Genomic DNA, 26,016 nt, shown 5'->3' on the forward strand with positions numbered 1-26,016 from the left:
TTAGTTTTCTCTACTTAGCCAGCCACCGTATATCTACTGTATGCTCATTATTATTTTTTTATTTTTTATTACTGATTGTTTTATTTTTTATTCATCTTTAGGTTAATTTATTCAATTCATTATTTTTTGTTAAAAAATAAAGATATTTGATAACGTTGGAATGTTTTATCAGCGCTTTTCTTGTGGAAATCTTGATGCGGCCCAGTCTCACCCAGACTCTGCCACTAGCGGCCCCCAGGTCAATTGAGTTTGAGACCTCTGACCTATACTCTTCATTTTAATTTGATCCTAAAACAGAAAGTCGGCATTTACTTTCTCGGGCCGCACAAAATGGTGTGGCGGGCTAGATTTGGCCCCCGGGCCCCACTCTGATACATGTGCCTTAGATGATGCATTTTCAACAGTGATTCAAAATCGAAACAAAGATGAAATAGGCTCAGTGAACTTTCTCCGCGAGGTAATGTGCACGATGCAAAATGTAATCCGAACAAAACAGGAAAACCTAAGACGTCTTTCTCTTCTATTCGGCGCGTCATTCTTCTACGGTGAAATTTCGCTTCTTCCCCCATTTTTCATCTCGTCTTCTGCTTCTGAGATTCAACGCAAATTTAGACATTTTTCAGAATTTTCTTTTTTGGATACTTCATATAAAAAAGATATATTGAAGCTGAGAATGTTGGAGCGGTGAAGTGGTAATTGATCGAGTTTTAACAACGAAATGTGACAAGAAAAAATCTGACTAGGTTACTGATTTAGTTGCACTAATACTCATTGTTTCGTGTTCAAATGTATGCATTCATCCATTTTTTAGACTCTTAGCCTCACGAGGGCCGTGATGGGTACTGGAGTCTATCCCGCAAGGCAGGTGGACACCCTGAATTGGTGGCCAGCAGCAGCAGAGCACAAAAGGGACGGACACATTCGCATTCATACCTAGGGAAAATTTAGTGTTTCACCAGCCTAACCTGCATGTTCTGGGATGTAGGAGGAAACCAGAGTACCAGGAGGACCACAAAAGCCCGGTGAGAAGATGCAAGCTCCGCACAGAGAAGACTGACTTGGGATCGAAACCTTAAGCCCATAACTGTGAATCCGACGGACTAATGACTAAATTGCCGGGCCGCCTTGTGTTCAAATGTTTTAGCAAATTAGCAACTATTAACTAGGCCAATATTATGCATTATGGATGTTTATCCATCGCTATCGCCACTGTAATGTTGGGATTTCATTTTTGGTAAATTCATGTATAACTAACTTAAGAAAAAAATCAGGAGGAACATGGTCTTTTTGGAGAGATATGGGAAGACGTCTAAGCCAACTGGTTCAAACAACACTGTTTTATTAGGGATACATGAACAAGCAAGACATTTGCATAAAATTATCAGATTACCTAAAACGAACACAGATTCATTGTAACATTTTTGATCAAAAACTGAAAAGAAACTTCAAAACACAACTATTTTTTTATACTTGAATGGTGTTTGTATTATGAATGGTCCTTTACTACAGCTGAGGCTGTTATTGTAAGCATTATATAAATAAACTACAGTTGTATTGAGCTACACAGCACCATGAAGGTATAGAGCAAGAAATTTGGTGAATGTCTCTGCCTTGAATCCCGAAAGACCAATTGGTACCTAAGGGGGAGAAGACACAAAAAAAATTTTTTTTGAAGATTTGCGTTCCACTACCACTCAAACTATGACATTGAAAACATCCATGTACATGTGGACAAACGCACACATCCATAATGGTAATTTTGGGCCAAAATCTCTAAACATCACAACATCTAACTCGAGCGTACTCCCCAAAAAATTGCAATTTTCTAGTAGTAATGACAACATTTCTTCCTTAACCAAAGCACTTCTCGTTACATCGGTCACAGATTTGCTGAAGTCTAACAAATCGGTCATTGGGTTGAATACACCAACTGGTTATCAAACAGTCATATTCAAGATCACAATGTTATCATAATACAGTGGTAGCTTGACTTAGGTCTCAATTTTTTTGGGCTACAAAAAGCCTTAAAAATATTTTTCCCCCAATATACGGAAGAAATTCAAGGAAAAGAAAAACCTGTTTTTCTTGAATTTCTTCTATCTTTTATTTTGAAATTGCCATGACCCCGCTGGATTACCATTGGGTCTCCCATTTCCCAACATCTACGTAAATGGCCTCTCAGTGCCTGTTTCTGCGATTAGAAAGCATCAGGGTCACATCAAAATAGACTTGTTTCTTTTTTCAGATTTAAATTTGATATTTTGCATTTACAAAGACAACGTGCTTTTGAATCATACAATAGCTCAGAAAGACTGATGATTTATTGACAATTTTCCCTTCAAAGTAACATATTTGTACTGCCTGTTAGAAACATGAATATGTAGGTGAAAATTGGGAATCAGGGGGAGCGATGTATATGCGATAAATTGTAAAATTCAAAGATTTAAAGGCAATTGTGTGTGTGGCTTGTATGAGAGTCTTTATTTCTATAAATTTGCATTAAAATAAAAAGTTGCTCTGTAATTTAAAATAGAAAAATCACGCAATCAAACTTTTTTCAGTCTCACAGGTGGCCATTTAAAAAAAAATTGGATGAACTTATACTGTGGGGTAAATAAGTATTTAGTCAAGCAGCAATTTTGCAAATTCTCCTCTTTCATAAGATTAGAGAGTCCTGTAATTGCCAACATATGAAGAATGTGGAAATAAACGTTGATTTTTGTAGAATTAATTTCCAAATTAAAGTGGAAAATAAGTATTTGATCATGGAGAGGCAAATCATTGTTTGGGTGTCTCAAATTCACATTTTGACATTAAGTGGGTAAAAATAATTTACTCATCTGATTGTTTATTTTAACCCTTTGTAAGAAGATTGAGTCTCAATTGGAACACTAACTTTTTTTGTGGAGATGTGGAGACAAAATGTATGAGAACTCTCTCTCTCCCTTTCCCCCTCTCCCCCCCTCCCTCCCCCAATCCCTCCCTCCCTCCCCCTCTCTCTCTCTCTCTCTCTCACTCTCTCTCTCTCTCTCTCCCTCTTTCCCTCCCTCCACCCACCCGCCCATCCATCTATCTATCTATTTCTATCTACCTATCTATCTCTTTATCTGTATCTATCTATCTATCTATCCATCTCTACATCTGTATCTATCTATCTATCTATCCATCTTTACATCTGTGTCCATCCATCCATCTTTACATCTGTGTCCATCCATCCATCCATCTCTTTATGTATCCGTCCATCCATCTCAATCTGTATCCATCCATCTCCATCTGTATCCATCCATCTCCATCTGTATACATCCATCCTTCCATCCATCCACCCATCCATCCATCCATCCGTCCATCTATCCATCCGTCCATCTATCCATCCGTCCATCTATCCATCTTTCCATCTATCCATCTTTCCATCTATCCATCCATCTCTATCCATCCATCTCTATCCATCCATCTCTATCCATCCAACTCTATCTATCCAACTCTATCCATCCAACTCTATCCATCCAACTCTATCCATCCAACTCTATCCATTCAACTCTATCCATTCAACTCTATCCATCCATCTCTATCCATCCAGCTTGCAAGTACACTCGGTGGCCCAATCTGGATTCAGACATTGAAAGGATCTGTAAAGAATGTGGAATCTGTCAACTTAAGCAGAAAATGCCACAACAGGTAACACTGCATCCATGGGAATTCCCCGGTGAGGCCTGGAAGAGGCTGCACATAAATTTTGCAGGCCCATTCCTCAACAGCATGTTCATGGTGTTGGTGGATTCATACACCATACAGTGGTTGGAAGTCTATCACATGCCACACAAACAACAGTGAGAAGACTGAAAAGACTGTTTGCTTCGTATGGACTTTCGCAACAAATTGCGACTGACAACGCAACAACCTTCACTTCTGAAGAGTTTCAGCACTTCGTAATAAGGAATTGCATCAGGCATACAACGAGTGCACCAGGACACCCAGCAACAAACGGCTTGGCAGAGATACATCCAAACATTCAAGACCGGAATGAAAAAACTTGCCGGACTGCCCTGCTGCATCGAGGACAAACTTTCTCTATTTTTGCTGCAGTACCACTGGACTTCCTGAAGCCTAGCATCAGATAGACGGTCCGCAGGAACCAATATCAACAAAAAGACCAACATGACTTCTCGGGAGAGGATCGGACCTTAAACAAGGACACACTTGTATATCTCCATAATACAGCAGCAGGAGGATGTAACAAATGGATTCCTGGACAAGTGGTTAAACAAACAGGACATGTGTCATATCAAGTCAAAGAAAGAGACTGACACTGTTAATCGGTGTCATGGAGATCAGCTGCGTGCCAGAGCTCAACCTGCAATGACTGAAATAGACACTGAGACATCCGAACATAATGAAGTGAACACACCCAAGGTCACTGGGGATGTACCAGCATATCCAACGGTTCCGTCTGACCCGACTTTACTGAGACGCTCAGACCGCGTGTGGAAAAAAAAACAAAGATGTATCCTGAAAAACTAAATAAAATGCTGCTGTTCATACCGTTGGTTGCATGCTTGTTTTTGTAAAAAAAAAAATTAAAATTTAGTTATGAGGGAAATGGGTTATTTTGAAGAAAATACTGCTTTAAATTCAAGGAGGAGGATGTGGTGTATTCCAACCTATTACACGCATACTTGGGTGTATTGGAGTGTATAGATTGTGGCACACTTGGTTCTAAGTAAAATGACGTTAACGGATGAGTGTCCTGGCTCTCTTCTTCAATAGTGTACAGTTGTTTTTGTATCTTGGAAGAAAAAATTCAATTCAAATTCAAATTCAAAAGATGGCGGCGCGCACAGGTGCAGCGGCTCACTGCTCTCCAGTTCGTTCGCTTTTCTATAGAATTATCATCAAATTCGCCGATGACACCACTGTGATCGGACTCATCTCAGGCGGGGATGAGTCAGCTTACAGAGACGAGGTCGACAAACTGTCTTCTTGGTGCTCGGCGAACAATCTTACACTGAATACCACAAAGACTAAAGAAATAATCTTGGACTTTCGCAAGCGCAGCACAGACCTGGCCCCACTCCTCATTAACGGAGTATGTGTAGACAGGGTCCAATCGTTCAAATTCCTGGGAGTCCACGTCACGGATAGGCTCTCTTGGTCCACAAACACCACAGTGTTAGTGAAGAAGGCCGAGAAACGACTCCACTTTCTCAGGGTACTGAGAAGGGACAAGTTGGACACCAAGCTTCTGGCAACCTTCTATAGAGCCACTGTGGAGAGCATCCTGACTTACGGCATTACAGTGTGGTATACCGGAAGCACGGCAGCAGACAAAAAAGCCATACAGAGGGTGATAAACACTGCCCAGAAGATCGTCGGCTGTTCTCTGCCATCGCTAGAAGACATTGCCAACCCCCGATACCTCAGAAGAGCCGGGTCCATTGTTGGAGACCCATACCACCCTGGACACGGCCTGTTCCAGTTGCTTCCATCTGGCAGACGCTACAGGTCCTACAAAGCACGGACAAACAGGCTCAAGGACAGCTTCTTCCCAACAGCCATCAGGTCTCTGAACCTGCAGCAACACGTGACGTGACGACTACACATATCCCTACTATGAAATTAAGTCAAATTGAAGTAACAAGAGAGTCGTTTGGTGCAGATCTACCTTCCACAGGATGACTGAGGGAGGGTAAGTATAAAGACTGAGAGGTAAGTGATCCATCTTATTCTTGTTGGCATTGGTGAGGCAACTTGTAGTCGCCGGAAAATGGCGCTCAAGGCGGAGAGCTAACAAGTATGAATATGTCATAAATAAATGTCATAAATGTGTCTGGCCTGGGAAGACGAACTTGTGGAGAAGCACTATACAATTTTGTCATACGCTGCTGAGGGTATGATGACTACTAGGCTTTTTGTCAAGTCAATGATGACGACAATGCCTATGTCTGATTTTCATTTTTCAAAAGGCGTCATATCAAAGCTTTCTGTAACATGAATATATTGCATGGAAAAGGATGCGTAAGCAGAGATAATTTGACCACCGTTCCGCATCACCAAAAGTAAATACAGTTGGTCAAAAGTGATGATAGTGATGTCATTTTTAGGGATTTTTAATTTTGTATTCCAACACGTTGCATGGTACACTTTTTTCATTGAATTCTCCCCTATTACCTTCCCTCCAGGTACGTTATCATTTTTTGCTTTTGAATTCGTCACACTTTTGTCCTCTAGATCAGTGATTTTCAACCACTGTGCCGCGGCACACTAGTGTGCCGTGAGAGATCCTCAGGTGTGCCGTGAGAAATTATCCAATATCCTTTTTTTTAAATTAACATTTATTAATAGATTTCTGCAAATATGATGTCATTGTCCAATGTCCGTGCTGCAAAGGCTGGCAGCGTAATGTAATATTTGTCCGTGTGGCAACACGTAGTTGATTGACACGTTCCGCCAAGAAAATTAGTGATGCACCGTGGTGACAGTCATGGAGAAGTTTTTAAAAAGGACAACTGCAAACTCCGAACTGCGCCCTGGACAAGATTCTGACCCGGATAAAGGCCCTAGTATGAGTGGTGGAGAAAACAAAGCAAAGACGGTGAGCTCAAGGCAATATAGTAAAAGCTATCTTTCGTTTGGATTTACTTTCACCGGAGATGAGACGACACCTATTCCGTTATGCCTGGTGTGTGGCGAGAAGCTATCCAACAGCGCCATGGTGCCAAGCAAGCTTAAACGCCATCTCCAAACGAAACACCCGTCGCTTCAAAACAAGCCGATAGACTATTTTGTTCGCCTGCATGTAAACACAGAGAAACAGGCAACGTTTATGAGAAAAACCACAAAGGTAAATGAGAAAGCGCTCAAAGCTAGTTACCTAGTCGCCGAACTTGTTGCTAAATCAAAAAAGCCGCACACTGTGGCAGAGACATTAATACTACCTGCCTGTAAAGCCATTGTCAACGAGATGCTCGGCCCTGGTGCGGCTAAAGACATAGATAAAGTCCCGCTCTCTGATAACACAATTGCCAGGCGTATTGATGACATGTCTACAGACATCAAAAGCCATGTTTTGGAAAAGATACGCATCAGTAGGAAATTTGCGTTGCAAGTTGACGAGTCTACGGATATTAGTGGACATTCTCAGCTCTTGGCCAATGTGCGTTTTGTGGATGGTGATGCCATTAGAGAAAACTTCCTATTTTGCAAGACACTGCCAGAAAAAACAACTGGAGAGGAAATTTTTCGGGTCACATCGGAATATTTTGACCAGGGAGGACTTACGTGGGAAAACTGCACAAGTGTGTGCACTGATGGAGCTGCAGCCATGGTCGGGCGCACCAAAGGCTTCGTGAGTAGAGTGAAGGAAAGAAACCCAGATCTGATTATTACGCACTGTTTTTTGCACCGTGACGCCCTCGTTGCGAAGACTTTACCAGTAGAACTGGTTCCTGTGTTGGACGATGTGGTGCGCATGGTGAACTTTGTGAAGACACGACCTCTGAAAAGCCGTATATTCGCATCTCTGTGTGAGGAAATGGGAGCGGAGCATAAAGCCTTATTGCTCCATACGGAGGTCCGATGGTTGTCGCGCGGTAAGGTGCTGACCCGTGTGTATGAGCTGCGAGAGGAACTTAAAATGTTTCTGACAAATGAGAGGTCTGATTACTCAAATCAGTTTGCAAGTGATGAGTGGTGCGCAAAGTTGGCATACCTGGCTGATATATTTCATCATCTTAATGAACTGAACACAAGGATGCAGGGCCGAAATGAAAACCTGCTTACAAGCACAGATAAAATAAATGGATTCCGTTTAAAGGTGCACCTCTGGCAACAACATGTGCAACGTGCCAACCTGGAGATGTTCCCACTCACAGACAAACAGCAAAGCAACACTGCTGCACTGTCTGAGGTAATAGGTAAACATTTGAAAAGTCTTGAGGAGAAGTTGTCATTTTATTTCTCTTCAGCCTCCACTGAATGCTTTGACTGGGTTAGGGACCCATACAGCTCGGCATCAGTTGTTCGAAAGGACATGACTTTACAAGAGCAGGAGGAACTAACTGAACTGAGACAGGATCGTGGTTTAAAACTAAGATTTGCTGATCTTCCTTTGGACAGTTTTTGGTTGACTGCTGCCAAGGAGTTCCCCATTCTGGCCAACAAAGCTGTTCTGACATTGCTCCCATTTTCCACAACATATCTGTGTGAGCTGAGCTTTTCAAGCCTAACTGCTATAAAAACTAAAAACAGAGAGAGACTGAGAGCTGTTGAAGAAGAGCTTCGTGTGTGTCTTTCTATTATTCCTGCCAGGATATCGGCTTTGTGTTCATCTAAACAGGCCCAGGTTTCACACTGACTGAGTATAAATAAATTGAGAAATTATATTGTAATTAAATATACTATACAGAGTGTCATTTTGTAAAATCTTTGGTTAGTGGTGTGCCACAAATTTTTCCAATGTAAAAAAATGTGCCGTGGCTCAAAAAAGGTTGAAAAACACTGCTCTAGATTAAGTATGACAATTGTCCAGCCTTGCATTTATTTAAATTTTACCCATGCCCCATTTTTATTTTCTTGCATCACTTTTCAAGGTTGCTATATTCCTAAGGAGAAATTGGCAAAAATAGGAAAAGTTGAAAGTAATTGCTTTACCTTAAGTTGCTTCTTGAAGAAGAAAGGTCTGTCGTTTGGAAAATCATAGAGTTCAGCATCTTCATCCACCCACACCTAAAATAAGTATGTGTAGTAAATCTGTGCCACTGGATTTTGAATTGGAATTGCAGATAGTCTTGTATTATTAGCAATCACTCCGCTGCTCATAAGCACATCAGTGGCACTGGCTCGCAACTTCCTCTTTGTAATATCTCTGGTCGCAACCGCTTTGAACGACGCCTATGAGAGAGCGTTGCGACCAGAAATATTACAAAGAGGGAGTTGCGAGCCAGTGCCGCTGATGTTTGTTTATATGAGCAGCGAACGAGAAGTGATATAATACTACTCGTATTAGATAATAATAACAGGAAATGCAACAGCTGAGCTTATCCACGTATTGATTGCGGGTAAGAAATTTTATTCTGAGAAAGAGTGCCATTGCCTATCGGCGTTGTGTGCACGGTTATACTTCATTACCCAGAATGCCCTCTTTTTGCCTGTGCATGCGTGTTGTGCGTTTCTTAGTCGAGACTCCTCTGAATAAATCGTGCGGTGCTCGTAGGTATTGTTATACAGTCGTACCTTGTCATACGACCGCTCGTCATCCAACATTCTTGTCTTACGACAAAAAAATTGATCGAATAAGCCGCCAAGATCCGATCAAAATTTCGGGATGCGACCAAGCCAGGTCTCCATGGCACCGTCTTTTTTGCGTCTCTTTCGTGTATAAAATATTTTTACGACCACTGGCCGGCCTTTGCATTTCCCCACCCGCCTGCTTTTTCCCCCACGTTGGTTACATTTACATACCAAGTAAACAATATTACTATGGATCGGCAGACCTTTGCAAAAACAGGCGACTGTTGAGAATGTACATGAAACGCGAAATAATTGAAAAATATAAATGGGGTACATGTTACTGAGCTTGCTAGGCAATAAGAGAGGAATATGTCAACTTTTTTCACCATCCTTAAGCAGAAGCACTGAATTAAGGAGAAGAGGCTAAGTAAAATTTCCCACCGGCGCTGTGACATTCATGATGAGATAGAAAGACTTCTTTCATTGTGGTTAAAAGAAAAACAATTAGCAGGAGATAGCGTGTCAAAGTCAACAATATGTGAAACATCCCCCAGCAAGTTTTCAACTGCGATGAAACTGGTCTTTTTTGGAAAAAGATACCCCGTCGGACATTCATCGTGGCCGAGGAGAAGGCATTACCGGGACACAAACCCATGAAGCTTAACACTAGTGTTGTGTGCTAATGCGAGCGGTGACTGTAAAATTAAGCCGGTACTAGTAGACAATGCGGATAACCCGCGTGCCTTCAAGAGACACAACACAAACAACTCTTGATGCGTTCGTTTTGAAGACTTCGGTGGAGCGTCCGAGTGGTGTCAACCCGTAGAACAGAGGTAAAAAAGATTAAAACCAAATTAGAATTAAGTTTTGTGTGAAGTTACATTAAAAGTTGTCAGTATATTGTTATCCAAGTTAATTTAAATGTGTTTGTTCATTTACGAGTGCATTGTTGCCGTGGATAAAGTCCCCCCGAACAGCCCACACCTCCGCCTCCGTGTATGCCGCTGTCTCTACCCTACGTAAAATGCGTCTAATTTTACATCTATTAAACACATTTTATGACTATTAAACCACTCGTTATCTATTACTTTGTCAATATATCGCAAATTAGAAGAAATAAAACTTTTTTTCAAATCCAATATCCTGTTTTTGGTGTTTTTTAGAGGGTTGGAACAAATCAATTTGTTTTCAATTCATTTCAATGGGAAACGTCCGCTTGAGTTACTGTTGGGTTTATTCTGTATTACTATTATAAATATAGTTGTATTAAGTCATTTCTTTGTTAAATCATTCTCTTATTATTCTCAAAGTGTTGCGAAGTCACCAATAACCGCCAAGTCATCTTTAACCTGGACTGCCTGTTCCAGGATGTTTATACAAACAATTCACCCAATCTGGGTCTTCGAGATTCGGTGGTCCCTTTTGTAACGAGACCAGGGTCATTTGGCCAATGACAAGAATGTTGTTTCTGCCACGTCCATAACACTCGTGACGCACTTCGGGCTTCTTTATGTAATTGTTATATTATTGTTAGGTCAAATGAATGCGTGATTGTTTTTGTTTAAATGCCTTAAAGCTGTACACAAAATACTGTTCGGGAGGGATACTTTGGAAGATCGCCTCCCTTAAGGTTACTTATCCGTGATCCAATCTATTTAATTAAATGTCAATAGTTGAATAAGATGTCTGCCTGCAGTTATTGATAATTACAAAGGGTAATTATTAATGAACCTATCAGTTACGTAAAGCTTCTAACAGTTGGTCCTTTGGTGCCATGGAGGTCAATATACCGGAGCGAGAACCCAAGCGCTGCTGTTCGACATCTGGTAAGTGACCGTGCGCACGGCGTCTTCAAAACCCTTGGTGGGACGGAGTTTTCGACGGGGGCGCCTGGATTCTCGGCGGTTGAAGACTTATCCTGCTGGAGGGAGACATCTGACGGATCTCGGTTAAGTCCAAATTAATGTCTGCATGTTGTGACGGTGTTTCCAGATGCGTTAAAGGGGCATTGAATGTGAAGGTCCATTCTGGGTAATGTGACTCGCGTCCTGGGTGACGGCGACAAAATCCCTGTGTTTATACTAGTCAATGGCAGGTACATTTTTGGGGCACTTTGCTGGAAAGTGTCCTGTGTCTCAAGGGTAGGCACGAATATATTGTACTGCAGGTACATTTTTGGGGCACTTTGCTGGAAAGTGTCCTGCGTCTCAAGGGTAGGCACGAATATATTGTAAACGTTGTATGGTGTTTGTGTGGTTTCTGCAGTAAAATTAAGATAAGCCTAGGAAATACAGTCGAAGGGGTAATAATAATAATAAATAAGAAAAGTTAACTGTGTGAGGCACACGAACTCACTACAAAAAAGTAAAATATGGGAAATACGTGTTGTAAGGCGGGTTTGGATGACGATCCAAAAATACGTCTAACTTGCAAGGATTTGGAAAAAAAATGGAAAGACAAAGCGCTTTAAAAATATTACACAGCTATATTTATGGATAGATAAATATGGGTTTGCTGGCCAGCTTAAAATGCATAAAATGCAAGATAATATATGCACTAATTCATAGAGGTAATATACATATATAAATAATATGTTAATGGATAAAAGTGTAATGGCTTGTTCCACAGACACTAATGGCGAAATAAGTCCGGGGAGAAGTTAAAAATACTATTTTGGGAAAATAGCGGGGCCTCTTCGGCTAACGAGGAAAATATTTACCGAGATAGGTGACGGGAGCGGAGGAACTTTAACAAAAATAGAGGGAGAAGATTTTGGATATAAGAATGTTGAGCTAGAAAATTAATGGAGACACTGGTATTTGATTTGGTTAATCCAGGTATGACGTTTTGTGATTACAATTAAATTGGGTTTTTTTGTGATGCTGGGGTTGTATAACAACAATTAGAATGGTTATTTCCAAGTGCTGGTGGTGCTTTGTTAATATAACCTATATGCACTGTCAATTTACAGCAATGTGATGGCTTATTGCAGCTTGGCCTGGTTTTGATCCCGTCCGCTAGCGGGAAGATGGGTGTTGTTTAAAAAGACGAAAGAATATATACAAAATGATCATTTAAATGTTTAGCAGAGAATGTCACCTAAGTTTTTTATTATGCTCCAGACTTGCCAAATAATGTGTCGACTGCGGGAGAAGCGCTCTGGTGCAGCGGCTGCTGATTAGATGGGAGTGAAACATGTGGGCCGCAGGGCAGAGGATTTGACTGTGTTAGACTTTCGGGTGCGTGCGGACCGTGTAAACGACTAAAATTTTGTGGATCCCTTCCGTGAAGACATTACAATAATAATATGGGGCCTTGGGAGTGCTGAAGCAAACTTGAGGGCAGAAAATGGGTTTTTGCTATATTGTTGTGCTTGCAGCATACATATTCTGAATATGGGGTCTTGGAAAAATATTGTGATGTAGTTGAATATCGGAAGAGGGGTTAATTTGTCTGTTTAATGGTTGTCTTCTCTAAAAAGCGTTGTATTTGGGCACAAGAAAAAAGAGGCGACGTTTCAAGTGTTGACTCGCTGGTTTGTAAACAGAAGATAACAATGCTGCTTTCGCAGCAAGAGTAGAGGTCAGAGTTAGCGGCTTATGGCGTTTTCTGTTTGGACTTTTCAGAATAAGAACAATACATTGCCTGCAAGGTTATGCGAGTGCTTTCGCATTTCATTTTTTGGGTTTTAAACAGAAATGTATATTACGGTGATATAAAATCTGTTTAGTAAAAGATTTTGATTTGGTAAAAAAGCAAAATAGTCATTTTTGAGCAATTGTGGATTTCAAAGGGCTCTTAGTTAAAGGAAACTAGCTTTTGGAGAATAAAATAATATTAATACTATTTTTTGAATAGTTTGATTGTTCAAAATACTTTATTCCAGGGGATTGGCTGTTTAAAGAAAAGACAAGGATGGAAAAATTTACAATATTATGGTATATTGGTGACAATTTGAGGTTTTTTTTTAAAACATTAAAAAAAAATTGTAATTAGGAAATGCCTAACAAAAGGTTGATTTCTCTAATCTAATTGTTGTAGGTTTTTGTTTTGGTAACAGGTAACTATAGGAAATGACTCTTGTCTTAAGTAAACATCATATGAGGTGAAGTATATCTTAGGTATTGAGAGTTATTTGGCTGTTAACGACAGACGGGAAATTAACAATGCAATAGGGGCATGAGAAAAAATTCATGGCATTCATCCAAATAATTAGGTGAATTGTAGATAAAATAATTGGTTTAGGATGAGCATATTTTCCCTAAGAATGGAGTAACATGGAATGTTTTTAAAAGTGCACTTGAAAGAACATTGTCTGTTGTCCTGGTGGGAGGAAATATGCTTTGTCACAGGTCAAATTGATGACTTTAAGGATATTACGGATTGGATAAACATTGATGAATTGATACAACCAAATGACGTTGCTTTCTATTGCTTGAAATTCATAGCATGAAATGAGAAATTCTCCAAATTCCAAAATCTGGCTTAGAAACAGGTTATGTTAGTTGCTTTGGGTTTTGACAGGATGTGTTGGTGCATGAATTCTGGGATATTTTGGGAATTGGGGACCCCATATCTAAAACAAATTCGAGACAAAGGTGTAAATAGGCTTTATTTGGCGCTGGATGCCCAAATTCTAGAGGGGCCTTTCATGTTTTGAAACAAGTGACGCTTTAGGTAGATAGGTTGTCTATGAACAAAATGAGATAGGCAAAATTCGACGGTGATCGAGGTTGCCAACTCTAATGTGGGGAGTGAGCAGTGCCGTGTTATTTTGGTTCATAGAATTTGGACTCAAGGCGACGTGATAAAGGCCATAGGCGTCATGTCGCATAAAAATGGTGTGGAGGAATTTGTCTTACAACTGGGGGAGATTATCTTATCACCTGGATGGAGTGGAAACAAATTTGGATGGCCGTTTTAAAAGGTGATTGGCATACTATTAGAGGGAATTGGGATTTTCCAAAAACCTGATTAGGACATGACGGCTGTAAAAATAAAAACCTTAGATGTGAAACTATTGCCACCTCAATTCTGGGAACAAACAGCTAAATTGATAGCATAAAAAGGGGATAACTCTGTGTGAGACTTGAAGGATTTTTTTTTTTTACAAACGGTTAAAATGCTAGAGAGGGTGTGTGTGTCTTCAATGATCTACTAATGCGGGGTGGATCCAAACCTTCCGGAATGTGGGGTATTCCTGGCGTCCTCGAGAATTTGTGGATTTTCTCCGGGTACTCCAGTTTACTCCCACAAAATGAAATTATAATTGCCAGACTGGTTGAACACACTAAATTCTTCTGTTTATGAGTGTGAGCATGAATGATAGTTTGTCTTTTTGTGTTTTTGATTGGCAGGCCACCGAGACATATTCTATCAATAAAGAAAATAATTTGGGCTTGAGTCAAGGGAAGTCCTATGTCTCGACAAGGGGGGTGGTGGCCTTGCTACAACGGCACTACAATGCTTATGGTTTAAATCTATATGCATACCTACATATCCATCTCAAAAGATACATATAGATTTTATTGAATTAAGTAAGAGTGCAGGGGAAAAAATACTGTTTAGTCATTATGGATGCCTTTTCAAAATGGGTTGAGATTTTCCCAGCAAAAACCGCGGATGCTTTAACAGTAGCAAAGGCATTATGTAAGGATATAATTCCAAGATATGGAATTCCACAAACTATCTATAGTGATAATGGCACCCATTTTTGTTAATATAATAATTGCCTACCATTCACAATTGGCGGACCTTATATGAAGTCCTGTTTGGTAGACCTTACAAATTGCTATTATTCACTACACAATGACAATTGGATAATGAGGCAAATCTAGCAGAGAAAAAAAAAAAAAACACACCAAATTTAGACTATCAGAGGGAGATTTTGCTTCTCAACAGGAAACGGACAAAGTGACGGTGATTCTTGAAGACTGGATGCTGATACGCAGCATAAAAGAAGAAGCATCGGAGCAACGCAAAGTGGGAGGGTCCTTGTTACTGAAAGGGGACACGGATGCACCTTTCCCACAATAAGAAGGTTGTCTAAATTGAAACGTTCAAGAGGAAAACTCCCTAAACAAAGACAAAAAAGTCATGTTGAAAACAATTATTGCTTTTGGGGCAATGAGTTTAATGATGATTGTGATTCTATTCCTCTCCACAGTAGGGTTGTTTTCTCCAGTTGGAGAGAAAGGCGGAGACGTTTCAATTGAGGATACACCTTCTTACGGGAGGGTAAACCGAGAAACATTCACATTTACATTTGATTAACATTACCTACTAAATCAAATTTCCAGACATACATTCGAGATTGAAAATATATATTTGGACTCGGTGACGTCCCGGTTGCCATACAAGGGATCAATCTATGGTGGGAAATATGTGTGGTACATTAACAGCTAAAAAATTGGAGATTGGGAAAAGCCTTGTTGCAGAAATTGGTCAAGATTGGAAAGCTTGGACTGACATATTAACTTGTGAAATTTATTTCTGAAACAGGGATTTCCCAAACGGGGGATAATTGGGTGCTGTTAATGGAGTGTACAAAAAGACAAGCACTATGTGGAGCTACTTTGGAAAAAAGGGTGGTCTCAATTGAAACATTGAGGGGACGGGTAAGATAAACTTTCTGACTTAATAAGATACGGGAAACACCAATATTATGGTATATTGGTGACAATTTGAGGTTTTTTTTTAAAACATTAAAAAAAATTGTAATTAGGAAATGCCTAACAAAAGGTTGATTTCTCTAATCTAATTGTTGTAGGTTTTTGTTTTGGTAACAGGTAACTATAGGAAATGACTCTTGTCTTAAGTAAACATCATATGAGGTGAAGTATATCTTAGGTATTGAGAGTTATTTGGCTGTTAACGACAGACGGGAAATTAACAATGCAATAGGGGCATGAGAAAAAATTCATGGCATTCATCCAAATAATTAGGTGAATTGTAGATAAAATAATTGGTTTAGGATGAGCATATTTTCCCTAAGAATGGAGTAACATGGAATGTTTTTAAAAGTGCACTTGAAAGAACATTGTCTGTTGTCCTGGTGGGAGGAAATATGCTTTGTCACAGGTCAAATTGATGACTTTAAGGATATTACGGATTGGATAAACATTGATGAATTGATACAACCAAATGACGTTGCTTTCTATTGCTTGAAATTCATAGCATGAAATGAGAAATTCTCCAAATTCCAAAATCTGGCTTAGAAACAGGTTATGTTAGTTGCTTTGGGTTTTGACAGGATGTGTTGGTGCATGAATTCTGGGATATTTTGGGAATTGGGGACCCCATATCTAAAACAAATTCGAGACAAAGGTGTAAATAGGCTTTATTTGGCGCTGGATGCCCAAATTCTAGAGGGGCCTTTCATGTTTTGAAACAAGTGACGCTTTAGGTAGATAGGTTGTCTATGAACAAAATGAGATAGGTAAAATTCGACGGTGATCGAGGTTGCCAACTCTAATGTGGGGAGTGAGCAGTGCCGTGTTATTTTGGTTCATAGAATTTGGACTCAAGGCGACGTGATAAAGGCCATAGGCGTCATGTCGCATAAAAATGGTGTGGAGGAATTTGTCTTACAACTGGGGGAGATTATCTTATCACCTGGATGGAGTGGAAACAAATTTGGATGGCCGTTTTAAAAGGTGATTGGCATACTATTAGAGGGAATTGGGATTTTCCAAAAACCTGATTAGGACATGACGGCTGTAAAAATAAAAACCTTAGATGTGAAACTATTGCCACCTCAATTCTGGGAACAAACAGCTAAATTGATAGCATAAAAAGGGGATAACTCTGTGTGAGACTTGAAGGATTTTTTTTTTTTACAAACGGTTAAAATGCTAGAGAGGGTGTGTGTGTCTTCAATGATCTACTAATGCGGGGTGGATCCAAACCTTCCGGAATGTGGGGTATTCCTGGCGTCCTCGAGAATTTGTGGATTTTCTCCGGGTACTCCAGTTTACTCCCACAAAATGAAATTATAATTGCCAGACTGGTTGAACACACTAAATTCTTCTGTTTATGAGTGTGAGCATGAATGATAGTTTGTCTTTTTGTGTTTTTGATTGGCAGGCCACCGAGACATATTCTATCAATAAAGAAAATAATTTGGGCTTGAGTCAAGGGAAGTCCTATGTCTCGACAAGGGGGGTGGTGGCCTTGCTACAACGGCACTACAATGCTTATGGTTTAAATCTATATGCATACCTACATATCCATCTCAAAAGATACATATAGATTTTATTGAATTAAGTAAGAGTGCAGGGGAAAAAATACTGTTTAGTCATTATGGATGCCTTTTCAAAATGGGTTGAGATTTTCCCAGCAAAAACTGCGGATGCTTTAACAGTAGCAAAGGCATTATGTAAGGATATAATTCCAAGATATGGAATTCCACAAACTATCTATAGTGATAATGGCACCCATTTTTGTTAATATAATAATTGCCTACCATTCACAATTGGCGGACCTTATATGAAGTCCTGTTTGGTAGACCTTACAAATTGCTATTATTCACTACACAATGACAATTGGATAATGAGGCAAATCTAGCAGAGAAAAAAAAAAAAAACACACCAAATTTAGACTATCAGAGGGAGATTTTGCTTCTCAACAGGAAACGGACAAAGTGACGGTGATTCTTGAAGACTGGATGCTGATACGCAGCATAAAAGAAGAAGCATCGGAGCAACGCAAAGTGGGAGGGTCCTTGTTACTGAAAGGGGACACGGATGCACCTTTCCCACAATAAGAAGGTTGTCTAAATTGAAACGTTCAAGAGGAAAACTCCCTAAACAAAGACAAAAAAGTCATGTTGAAAACAATTATTGCTTTTGGGGCAATGAGTTTAATGATGATTGTGATTCTATTCCTCTCCACAGTAGGGTTGTTTTCTCCAGTTGGAGAGAAAGGCGGAGACGTTTCAATTGAGGATACACCTTCTTACGGGAGGGTAAACCGAGAAACATTCACATTTACATTTGATTAACATTACCTACTAAATCAAATTTCCAGACATACATTCGAGATTGAAAATATATATTTGGACTCGGTGACGTCCCGGTTGCCATACAAGGGATCAATCTATGGTGGGAAATATGTGTGGTACATTAACAGCTAAAAAATTGGAGATTGGGAAAAGCCTTGTTGCAGAAATTGGTCAAGATTGGAAAGCTTGGACTGACATATTAACTTGTGAAATTTATTTCTGAAACAGGGATTTCCCAAACGGGGGATAATTGGCAGCTGTTAATGGAGTGTACAAAAAGACAAGCACTATGTGGAGCTACTTTGGAAAAAAGGGTGGTCTCAATTGAAACATTGAGGGGACGGGTAAGATAAACTTTCTGACTTAATAAGATACGGGAAACACCAATATTGATTGAAAAGATTTTTGCTCAGCAAGCAATACCATAAAACTATAGGAAACTTTTATATTGGGTTTGACGTTCCATATGGTTTCAATTGAGACTAAACCATCTTACAAAGGATTAGAACAAACTACCAGACAAGGGAAATACGATGGGATCTAACAACTCCCTCAATCACCATTCTTTTGGGGAATAGTGTTTTTACAAATGAAAAACGGGTCCTACTTGTACAGAAAAAAAATATTGAAACAGTGTCTATCCTGTTACGCAGTAAATAGGAAGTAAATTTTTCCACTGTTTAATCATTTTACCTGCTTAAACCTTTCAGGGCATGGTCTGAAACTGGCAGCGATAAATGAGGCGTGGTGTACCGGCGTTCTAAAACAAACTACACCCCCGATACCACGTTCTGGCCTATGGTGGTGGTGTGGTAGATAAATTATACAACTCCTGCTGAAACGCGGCAGGACTAGGTACTTTGGTCTCACTGCTCTTACCGGTGTCTGTTTTTCCATCCACAGTGGAGGAGATACAATTGGCGGCTCAGAATTCGGAGGTGCTGAAGGGTCGACCCTCCCGACATCGTCGAGAGGCATGGAGGGAAGGAGATCCAACATACATTGATGCGATTGGCATCCCCCGGGGCGTACCAGATGAGTATAAGCTGGCTAATCAGATCGCAGCAGGTTGGGAGTCTATCTTCCTTCTAATCACCCCAAACAAAAATGTGGATAGAATAAATTACTTACATTACAATGTCCAAAAACTTGGAAATTATACTGAACAGGGATTTGTGGCCATAAAGGAGCAACTGGCAGCTACCAGTCTGATGGTGTTCCAGGATCGCATAGCGGTGGATATGATCCTTGCTGAAACAGGGGGCGTGTGTGCAATGTTTGGAAAACAATGTTGCACCTTCATACCGAACAACACGTCACCCAGTGGATCTCTCACCAGGGCCATTACTGGCCCGCAGACACTGAACTGCAATATGCAAGAGCATTCTGGAGTAGATACGTCCGCATTGTCAGATTGGTGGGATAAGACCTTTGGAAAATATAAAGATTTGGCTACATCCTTCGTGGTGACTATAGGCACAATTACCGCTATCCTAACATTGTGTGGGTGCTGTATTATCCCGTTTGCGCTCCTTGCTAAGCCGACTCATAATTACTGCAATTGCCCCTACAAATTCTAAAGTACATGAGTTGTATCTTATGGGACGGTTTGGGGAAAGCAGTGAGGTCCAGGAGTACGGTAAATCCGAGGACCAATTGGAAGAATATGATTATGTTTTTTCTCTTTCAGACCAGCCATGAGAGTAAGGAGTAGGCGGATAAAATCGCAGTCACCGACATTACCATTTCGTGATTACTAAGAAATGATTAATAACATACATATTATAAAAACGGGGGAATGTTGGGTTTATTCTGTATTACTATTATAAATATAGTTGTATTAAGTCATTTCTTTGTTAAATCATTCTCTTATTATTCTCAAAGTGTAGCGAGGTCACCAATAACCGCCAAGTCATCCTTAAACTGGACTGCCTGTCCCAGGATGTTTATACAAACAATCTACCCAATCTGGGTCTTCGAGATTCGGTGGTCCCTTTTGTAACGAGGCCAGGGTCATTTGGCCAATAACAAGAATGTTGTTTCTGCCACGTCCATAACACTCGTGACGCACTTCGGGCTTCTTTATGTAATTGTTATATGATTGTTAGGTCAAATGAAGGCGTGATTGTTTTTGTTTAATGCCTTTAAGCTGTACGCAAAATACTGTTCGAGAGGGATACTTTGGAAGATCGCCTCCCTTAAGGTTACTTATCCGTGATCCAATCTATTTAATTAAATGTCAATAATTGAATAAGATGTCTGCCTGCAGTTATTGATAATTACAAAGGGTAATTATTAATGAACCTATCAGTTACGTAAAGCTTCTCATACAATCTCAGTCTCGGAACGGATTACGATCGTATGTCGGGGTACCACTGTACACGAAAGATGCGGCACAAAAAGACTAAAATGATAAACAGCCTCTCATGTCATGGCCACCTGCCTTGGTCGCATCTCGAAATTTTAATCGTATCGCGAGAGAATTATTCGATCGAAATTTCCGTCGTACTACGAGCATGTTGTATGACAAGCTGTTGTATCACGAGGTACCACTGTATGTGATTCAAGGCACATTGAGAGAGTTGCCTGTTTATATCAAGGGGATGAAAAAGGCAATATTATGTCTACTACGGCCATGATAAACACTCCCTAACAAGGGCATTGCGTATTGTAAACAACTCTAGATGTTCTTACCAAGGACATTGGAAAATTCATGATGTGTCATTTGGATTGTGTTTTCATTGCTGTACACCATTTAAATCCCACAAGCAAAGTTCAGGATTGCTGAAAAAATCTGCAGACGTGCCACTGGAATTTGTAGTCTTTCTTTAACATTAGCGAATGCACAAAAGCAATCCACTTGTTGGCTTCACCCCCCAATTATGGATGACACAAAAGGTTTAAACTTCTTCTGGATGGCTAGTCGTATTACTATGTTTAGTAGCATAATTTGTGCCTTGGTCAAGAATTTTAATTTCTACATCCTCAGTTTTAGTTTTGTCTGAACTTGTTATTTAAGCATTCATCAACCTTGATAGTAAAACAAAATGTGTGTGGACAATTAAGATACAAGACAAAAACCTGATTTTTGATGCCATTATCTCCTTTCAGATCTGTGGTGTTGAGTTGAAGAACAATGAACTGGAAAAGTCTGCCGTTGGTCCCGACCGCCTGCAATGTGATAGGATGATCCAAGGCACGATATGTCTTGGTCTTCATAACAATGGAGAAAAGAGGAGAAAGAGATTAAAAAATAGAAGTCACTCGGGCAGAATATTAATTCATTCATTCCCTGTTGCGGTCAATCCTCACAAGGGTCACTGAAGCCTATTCCAGCTGGTTTCAGGCAATAGGAGGGGATACCCTGAATTGGTGGCCAGTCAGTATAGCAGATATTTGTGAATTGTAATAACATGTAATAGAAAAGAGATGTTTTTACTCCCAATTTTACTACATACTGTGATCCTTCACCACTTCACGGCTTCAACATTTGCGGATTCAGTACATTGCATATTTTTCAGTTAAAGATTTTTTTAAAAGTTCATTAACATGTGAAAATCCACGCTGAAACTCACAGGCAGAAGATGGGATAAAAAAATGCCAGAAGTCAGAGCTCCACTTCTTTGGTGCTGAATTGGTTGGTCCGCAGTGCTTAAGAAGCAGCAATATTTCACCGTAGAATGACGCGCCAAAAATTCTATAAATGGGCGAGATGCACGATGGCTTGTAATTTCCTGTTTTGTTGCGAGTAAATATTGCATTGCGCAAATCACCTGTGGGGAAATACTTTTTTTAAGTCGCCGTTTAAAATGTCTCTGTAGTATTGACGTACCGTGATATGCAAAAGCTATACCACGCAATTGTGGTATACATTAATCTACACCAGACATGGGCAAACTACGGCCCACATACGGCGTTTTAATCCGGCCCGCCGGCGTTGTCGAAATAATGTTTTTCCCCGTCCCCCAAATTGGTGCCGTCGCGCGGAAGTCAGTGGAAGTAGCTCTGTCCACTTGTTTGTTTTTTGGGTTTTACAGCCCCTCTATCTTTTTTTTAATTACATTTTAATATTACTTAATACATTCCTTTTGACTTGACTTTGTACTTTACACTTAAATGATGAGTGATGAGTATGTTAATACTTTAGTCCTTTAGCACAGAAAGACTACGAAACATTCCAGCATTGTTTGGATTTTGAATTCCCATTGAAAATACCTCCTTAGCGTCTGTGTCATCTAAGGAATATAATGAGCCTAACAAAAAATGGAAACATGGTGAGTGACGGAAGTTGCTAAATATGACGAAAGTAGGCAATAAGTAGGCCCAAGTAACACCCCATTACAGCATAAACGAATCTATCCTGCATTTGGAAAACGGCAACAATATATTTTTGTTCCAAGGGCACAGAGTGAGTGGTAACCACAATGAATGAAATATAATCATTGTTAAGATGGAGAATGCCCTATCGGTCTGGATCTCGGACTGTAAGGACAAGATACCTCTGGATACCAAAATACATAGAACAAATGGCAAAACCTTTCACGATAGCTTAGCTCTTGACCAAGACAATGAATGTGAACTTTAGCCTCATACCAGTGCTTCTAGTGAGCAAGCAAGGGCTGGTTTGAAAAGTATATATTTAGTGAAAAAAACAATCATGCAAGTTATCCTACTTGAAAAGATTAGAGAAGACTAATTGTCAACTTGGGTATACCTCAACCATGAGAGAGAAAATGTGGGGGGAAAGAAACTGAAAATCACATTGTTTGATTTTTAAATAATTTATTTGAAAATCAAGGTGGAAAATAAGTATTCAGTCAATGCATAAAGTTAATCTCAATACTTTGTTATGTACCCTTTGTTGGCAATAACGGAGGTCAAATGTTTTCTGTAACTCTTAACAAGCTTTTCACACACTTGCTTGCATTTTCTCCAGAGCAGTGATATTTTGGGGCTGTCATTGGGCAACACATACTTTCAACTCCCTCCACGAATTTTCTATGAGGTTGAGTTCTGGAGACTGGATAGGCCACTCAAGGACCTTGAAATGCCTCTTATGAAGCCACTCCTCTGTTTTCCTGGCTGTGTGTTTGGGATCTGTGTCATGCTGAAAGACCCAGGCACTTTTCATCTTTAATGTCCTTGCTGATGGAAGAAGATTTTCACTCAAAATCTGTTGATACATCGCCTGTTCATTCTTACCTTTACACAGCTCTGTCGTCCTGGTCCCTTTTCAGAAAATCAGCCCGAAGGCATGATGTGTCCACCCCTATGCTTCACAGGGGTATGGTGTTCTTTGGATGCAATTTAGTATTGTTTCTCCTCCAAACACGAGAACCTCTGTTTCTACCAAGAAGTTCTATTTTGGTTTCATCTGACCATAACACATTCTCCCAGTCCCACATTGTTGCACAGTATATTCTATGTCCCTGTCCAGCTGTGGTGGCCGGCCACCACAAGTAGCTCCTGGCCAAGGCCTTCATCCTGCATCCTCCCGGGTGTCCTTGGTGAAGATTCTGCAGAAGTCGCTCTCGGTGTGCTGGTGGAATGATAACTCGAATTCCCCATAATATGCATCCTTGTTCCACAAACAGTTCATTTTTCCGGGAAAAGTATGGGTTAAGTCTCTCGTCCTGGTTATGAGTTGGCCACCCAGACCGAGTCAACTCCAGTACTTTACACAGGACTGGGTTCTTTAGAGTGCTCTTTGCAATCTCCGTAGCCTGCACGGGAAGCTCATCCACTACTGCGAAGTAGAAGATTCTGTTTTCCTCCGCTGTGTTATCCTTCCCCTTCCCCGGCAGTCTAGATAAGGCAGCTGCATTGGCGTTTTCCGCCGACGTTCTGAACTCGATATTGTAATTGTAAGCCATCAGTCTCAGCGCTCAACGCTGCATTTGCAGAGCAGCTAAAGTGGGGATTCCCGACTTTGGTCACATAATGGTCAGAAGTGGCTTGTGGTCAGTTATTAAACTGAACCTTCGGCCATACAAATATTTGTGAAATTTGGTCACGCCAAAAATTATGGCCAAAGCCTCTTTTTCTATCTGGCTGTATTGTCTTTCTGCCTCCGGCAATGTACGGGACGCAAACGCGATCGGCTTCTCCTCCCAATCTTCCATTATGTGAGACATGACTGCCCCTATTCCATAAAGGGATGCATCTGATGCTAGTCTCAGGGGTTTCTTGTTGTCATAATGAACGACTACGGGTTTTTTTTACTAACTGTTCCTTCGCATTTTGAATACCGCTGCACATTCAACTGTCCATTTCCACTCAACTTTTTTCCTTAGCAGTTGATGTAGCGGCTGCAGCAGTGTCGACAGATCCTTCATGAACCGACCATTATAGTTCAATATTCCTAGAAAAGACCGCAGCTCTGTGCATTAACAATGGCTGCAATTTTCGTCTCAGTGGGGTGCAATCCCCCCCTATCTATCAGATGCCCCAAGTATTCCACTTTCTCTCGCATGGATTCACATTTGGCTCTTTTCACTCTGACCCCGTAGTTTACCAGACGGCTCCGTACCTCCTCCAGATTCCTTAGGTGCTCAGCTCTTGTTTTCGCTGTGACCAATATGTCATCCAGGAAACAGGTCACGTGCTCCAAACTTTGGAGGATCTAGTCCATCACATTCTGAAATATAGAAGGTGCACTGGACACTCCGAATGGAAGTTTACGGTACACATAAAGTCCTTTGTGAGTATTTATCGTTAAATACTGTTTTTCCAACTCCAGCTGCTGGTAAGCGTGTGACAAGTCCAATTTGCTGAAAATAGTGCCCCCAACTAGGGTGGCAAAAAGGTCTTCAACAGTCTGTAGTGGATAGGTCTCTTATTCCACACTCTGATTCACTGTGACCTTATAGTCCCCGCAGATACGAATTGACTTGTCTGCTTTGGGCACTACCCCTATGGGCGCAGCCCACTGACTATGTTCTTTCCTTGAGATAATGTCCGCCTTTTCTAGGCAATTCAACTCATGCCCCACTGCATTCTTCAGTGCATACGGTACTGGCATGGCCTTCCTGAAGATTGGTTTGGTATATTTACTGTAATTTTGGCCTTCAAATCACAAATCGTGCTTACCTCCTCAGAAAACACTGCTTTGTGTCTCCGCAACACTGCCTCTATATCTGAATTGTCACATTCTCTCGCTGGTCTAACTGCGAAAACGCTTGCCCAGTGTAGTTTTAAATTTTGGAGCCAGTTACGGCCAAGGAGGGCAGGTCTGTCACCTCCTACGATTACCAGTGGTAGATCACCACTCTGATTCCCATATTCTACCTTTACACTTACTTGTCCCATCAAAGGAATGTTCTCCCCGGAAAAGGTCGACAGCTGCACTTAACTTACTTTTAATTGTCGATGCGAGAGATGTCTCCTATATATTCTTTAAGAAACAAGTGTTACAGCAGCTGTTGTGTCGAGCTGCATTTCTAGAGATGTCCGTCTAATTTTAATATTACTGTCATTTCCTTCTTCCAATTACCAACTGTATTTGCAGGATACACGGCATCCAAGGGATATGACCCAACAAATGCATCATCAACATTTCCTGTTGTCTCAATTATATCTTCAGTTACATACCGTGTGTGTCCTTGCCTATATTTTGTTGTACACATCCTTGCCATGTGCCCTACCCTGTAACACTTGTAGCATATCTCTGTTTTAAATCGGTATACTTGAGCTTCGTGAATGCTACCGCCACATCGGTAACAGGGTTGGTAAGTTTCTGCTCTCTGTGGTCTGAAATTTCCAATTTTTGTGGATTTATCCTGGTGGTGGTT

General features: G+C 40.5%; 2 protein-coding genes across 3 annotated transcripts in view; one reads left to right on the plus strand and one right to left on the minus strand.

Annotated features, from left to right (window-relative positions):
- Positions 1-2,612, plus strand: part of depdc5 (DEP domain containing 5, GATOR1 subcomplex subunit) — a 162,742-nt gene extending 160,130 nt beyond the window's left edge. Inside the window, exon 42 of one of the 2 annotated variants that reach the window (XR_013327305.1) lies at positions 812-2,612. Coding sequence is in view for 1 of the 2 variants with exons in the window: in XM_077723785.1 (XP_077579911.1) it covers positions 812-819 (8 nt within the window). In the remaining variant the exon portion in view is untranslated. The remainder of the gene's footprint in view (positions 1-811) is intronic. The other variant, XM_077723785.1, reaches the window with a different exon arrangement.
- mrpl37 (mitochondrial ribosomal protein L37) overlaps positions 1,323-26,016 on the minus strand; it is a 44,561-nt gene continuing 19,867 nt past the window's right edge. The window contains exons 4-6 of the mRNA XM_077723787.1: positions 21,308-21,439; positions 8,647-8,721; positions 1,323-1,637 (exon numbers count right to left, since the gene is read on the minus strand). Coding sequence (XP_077579913.1) covers positions 1,560-1,637; positions 8,647-8,721; positions 21,308-21,439 — 285 coding nt within the window. The 3' untranslated portion in view covers positions 1,323-1,559. The remainder of the gene's footprint in view (positions 1,638-8,646; positions 8,722-21,307; positions 21,440-26,016) is intronic.

Source organism: Stigmatopora nigra, chromosome 9 (assembly GCF_051989575.1).
Source record: "Stigmatopora nigra isolate UIUO_SnigA chromosome 9, RoL_Snig_1.1, whole genome shotgun sequence".
In the NCBI taxonomy this organism is placed as follows: domain Eukaryota; kingdom Metazoa; phylum Chordata; class Actinopteri; order Syngnathiformes; family Syngnathidae; genus Stigmatopora; species Stigmatopora nigra.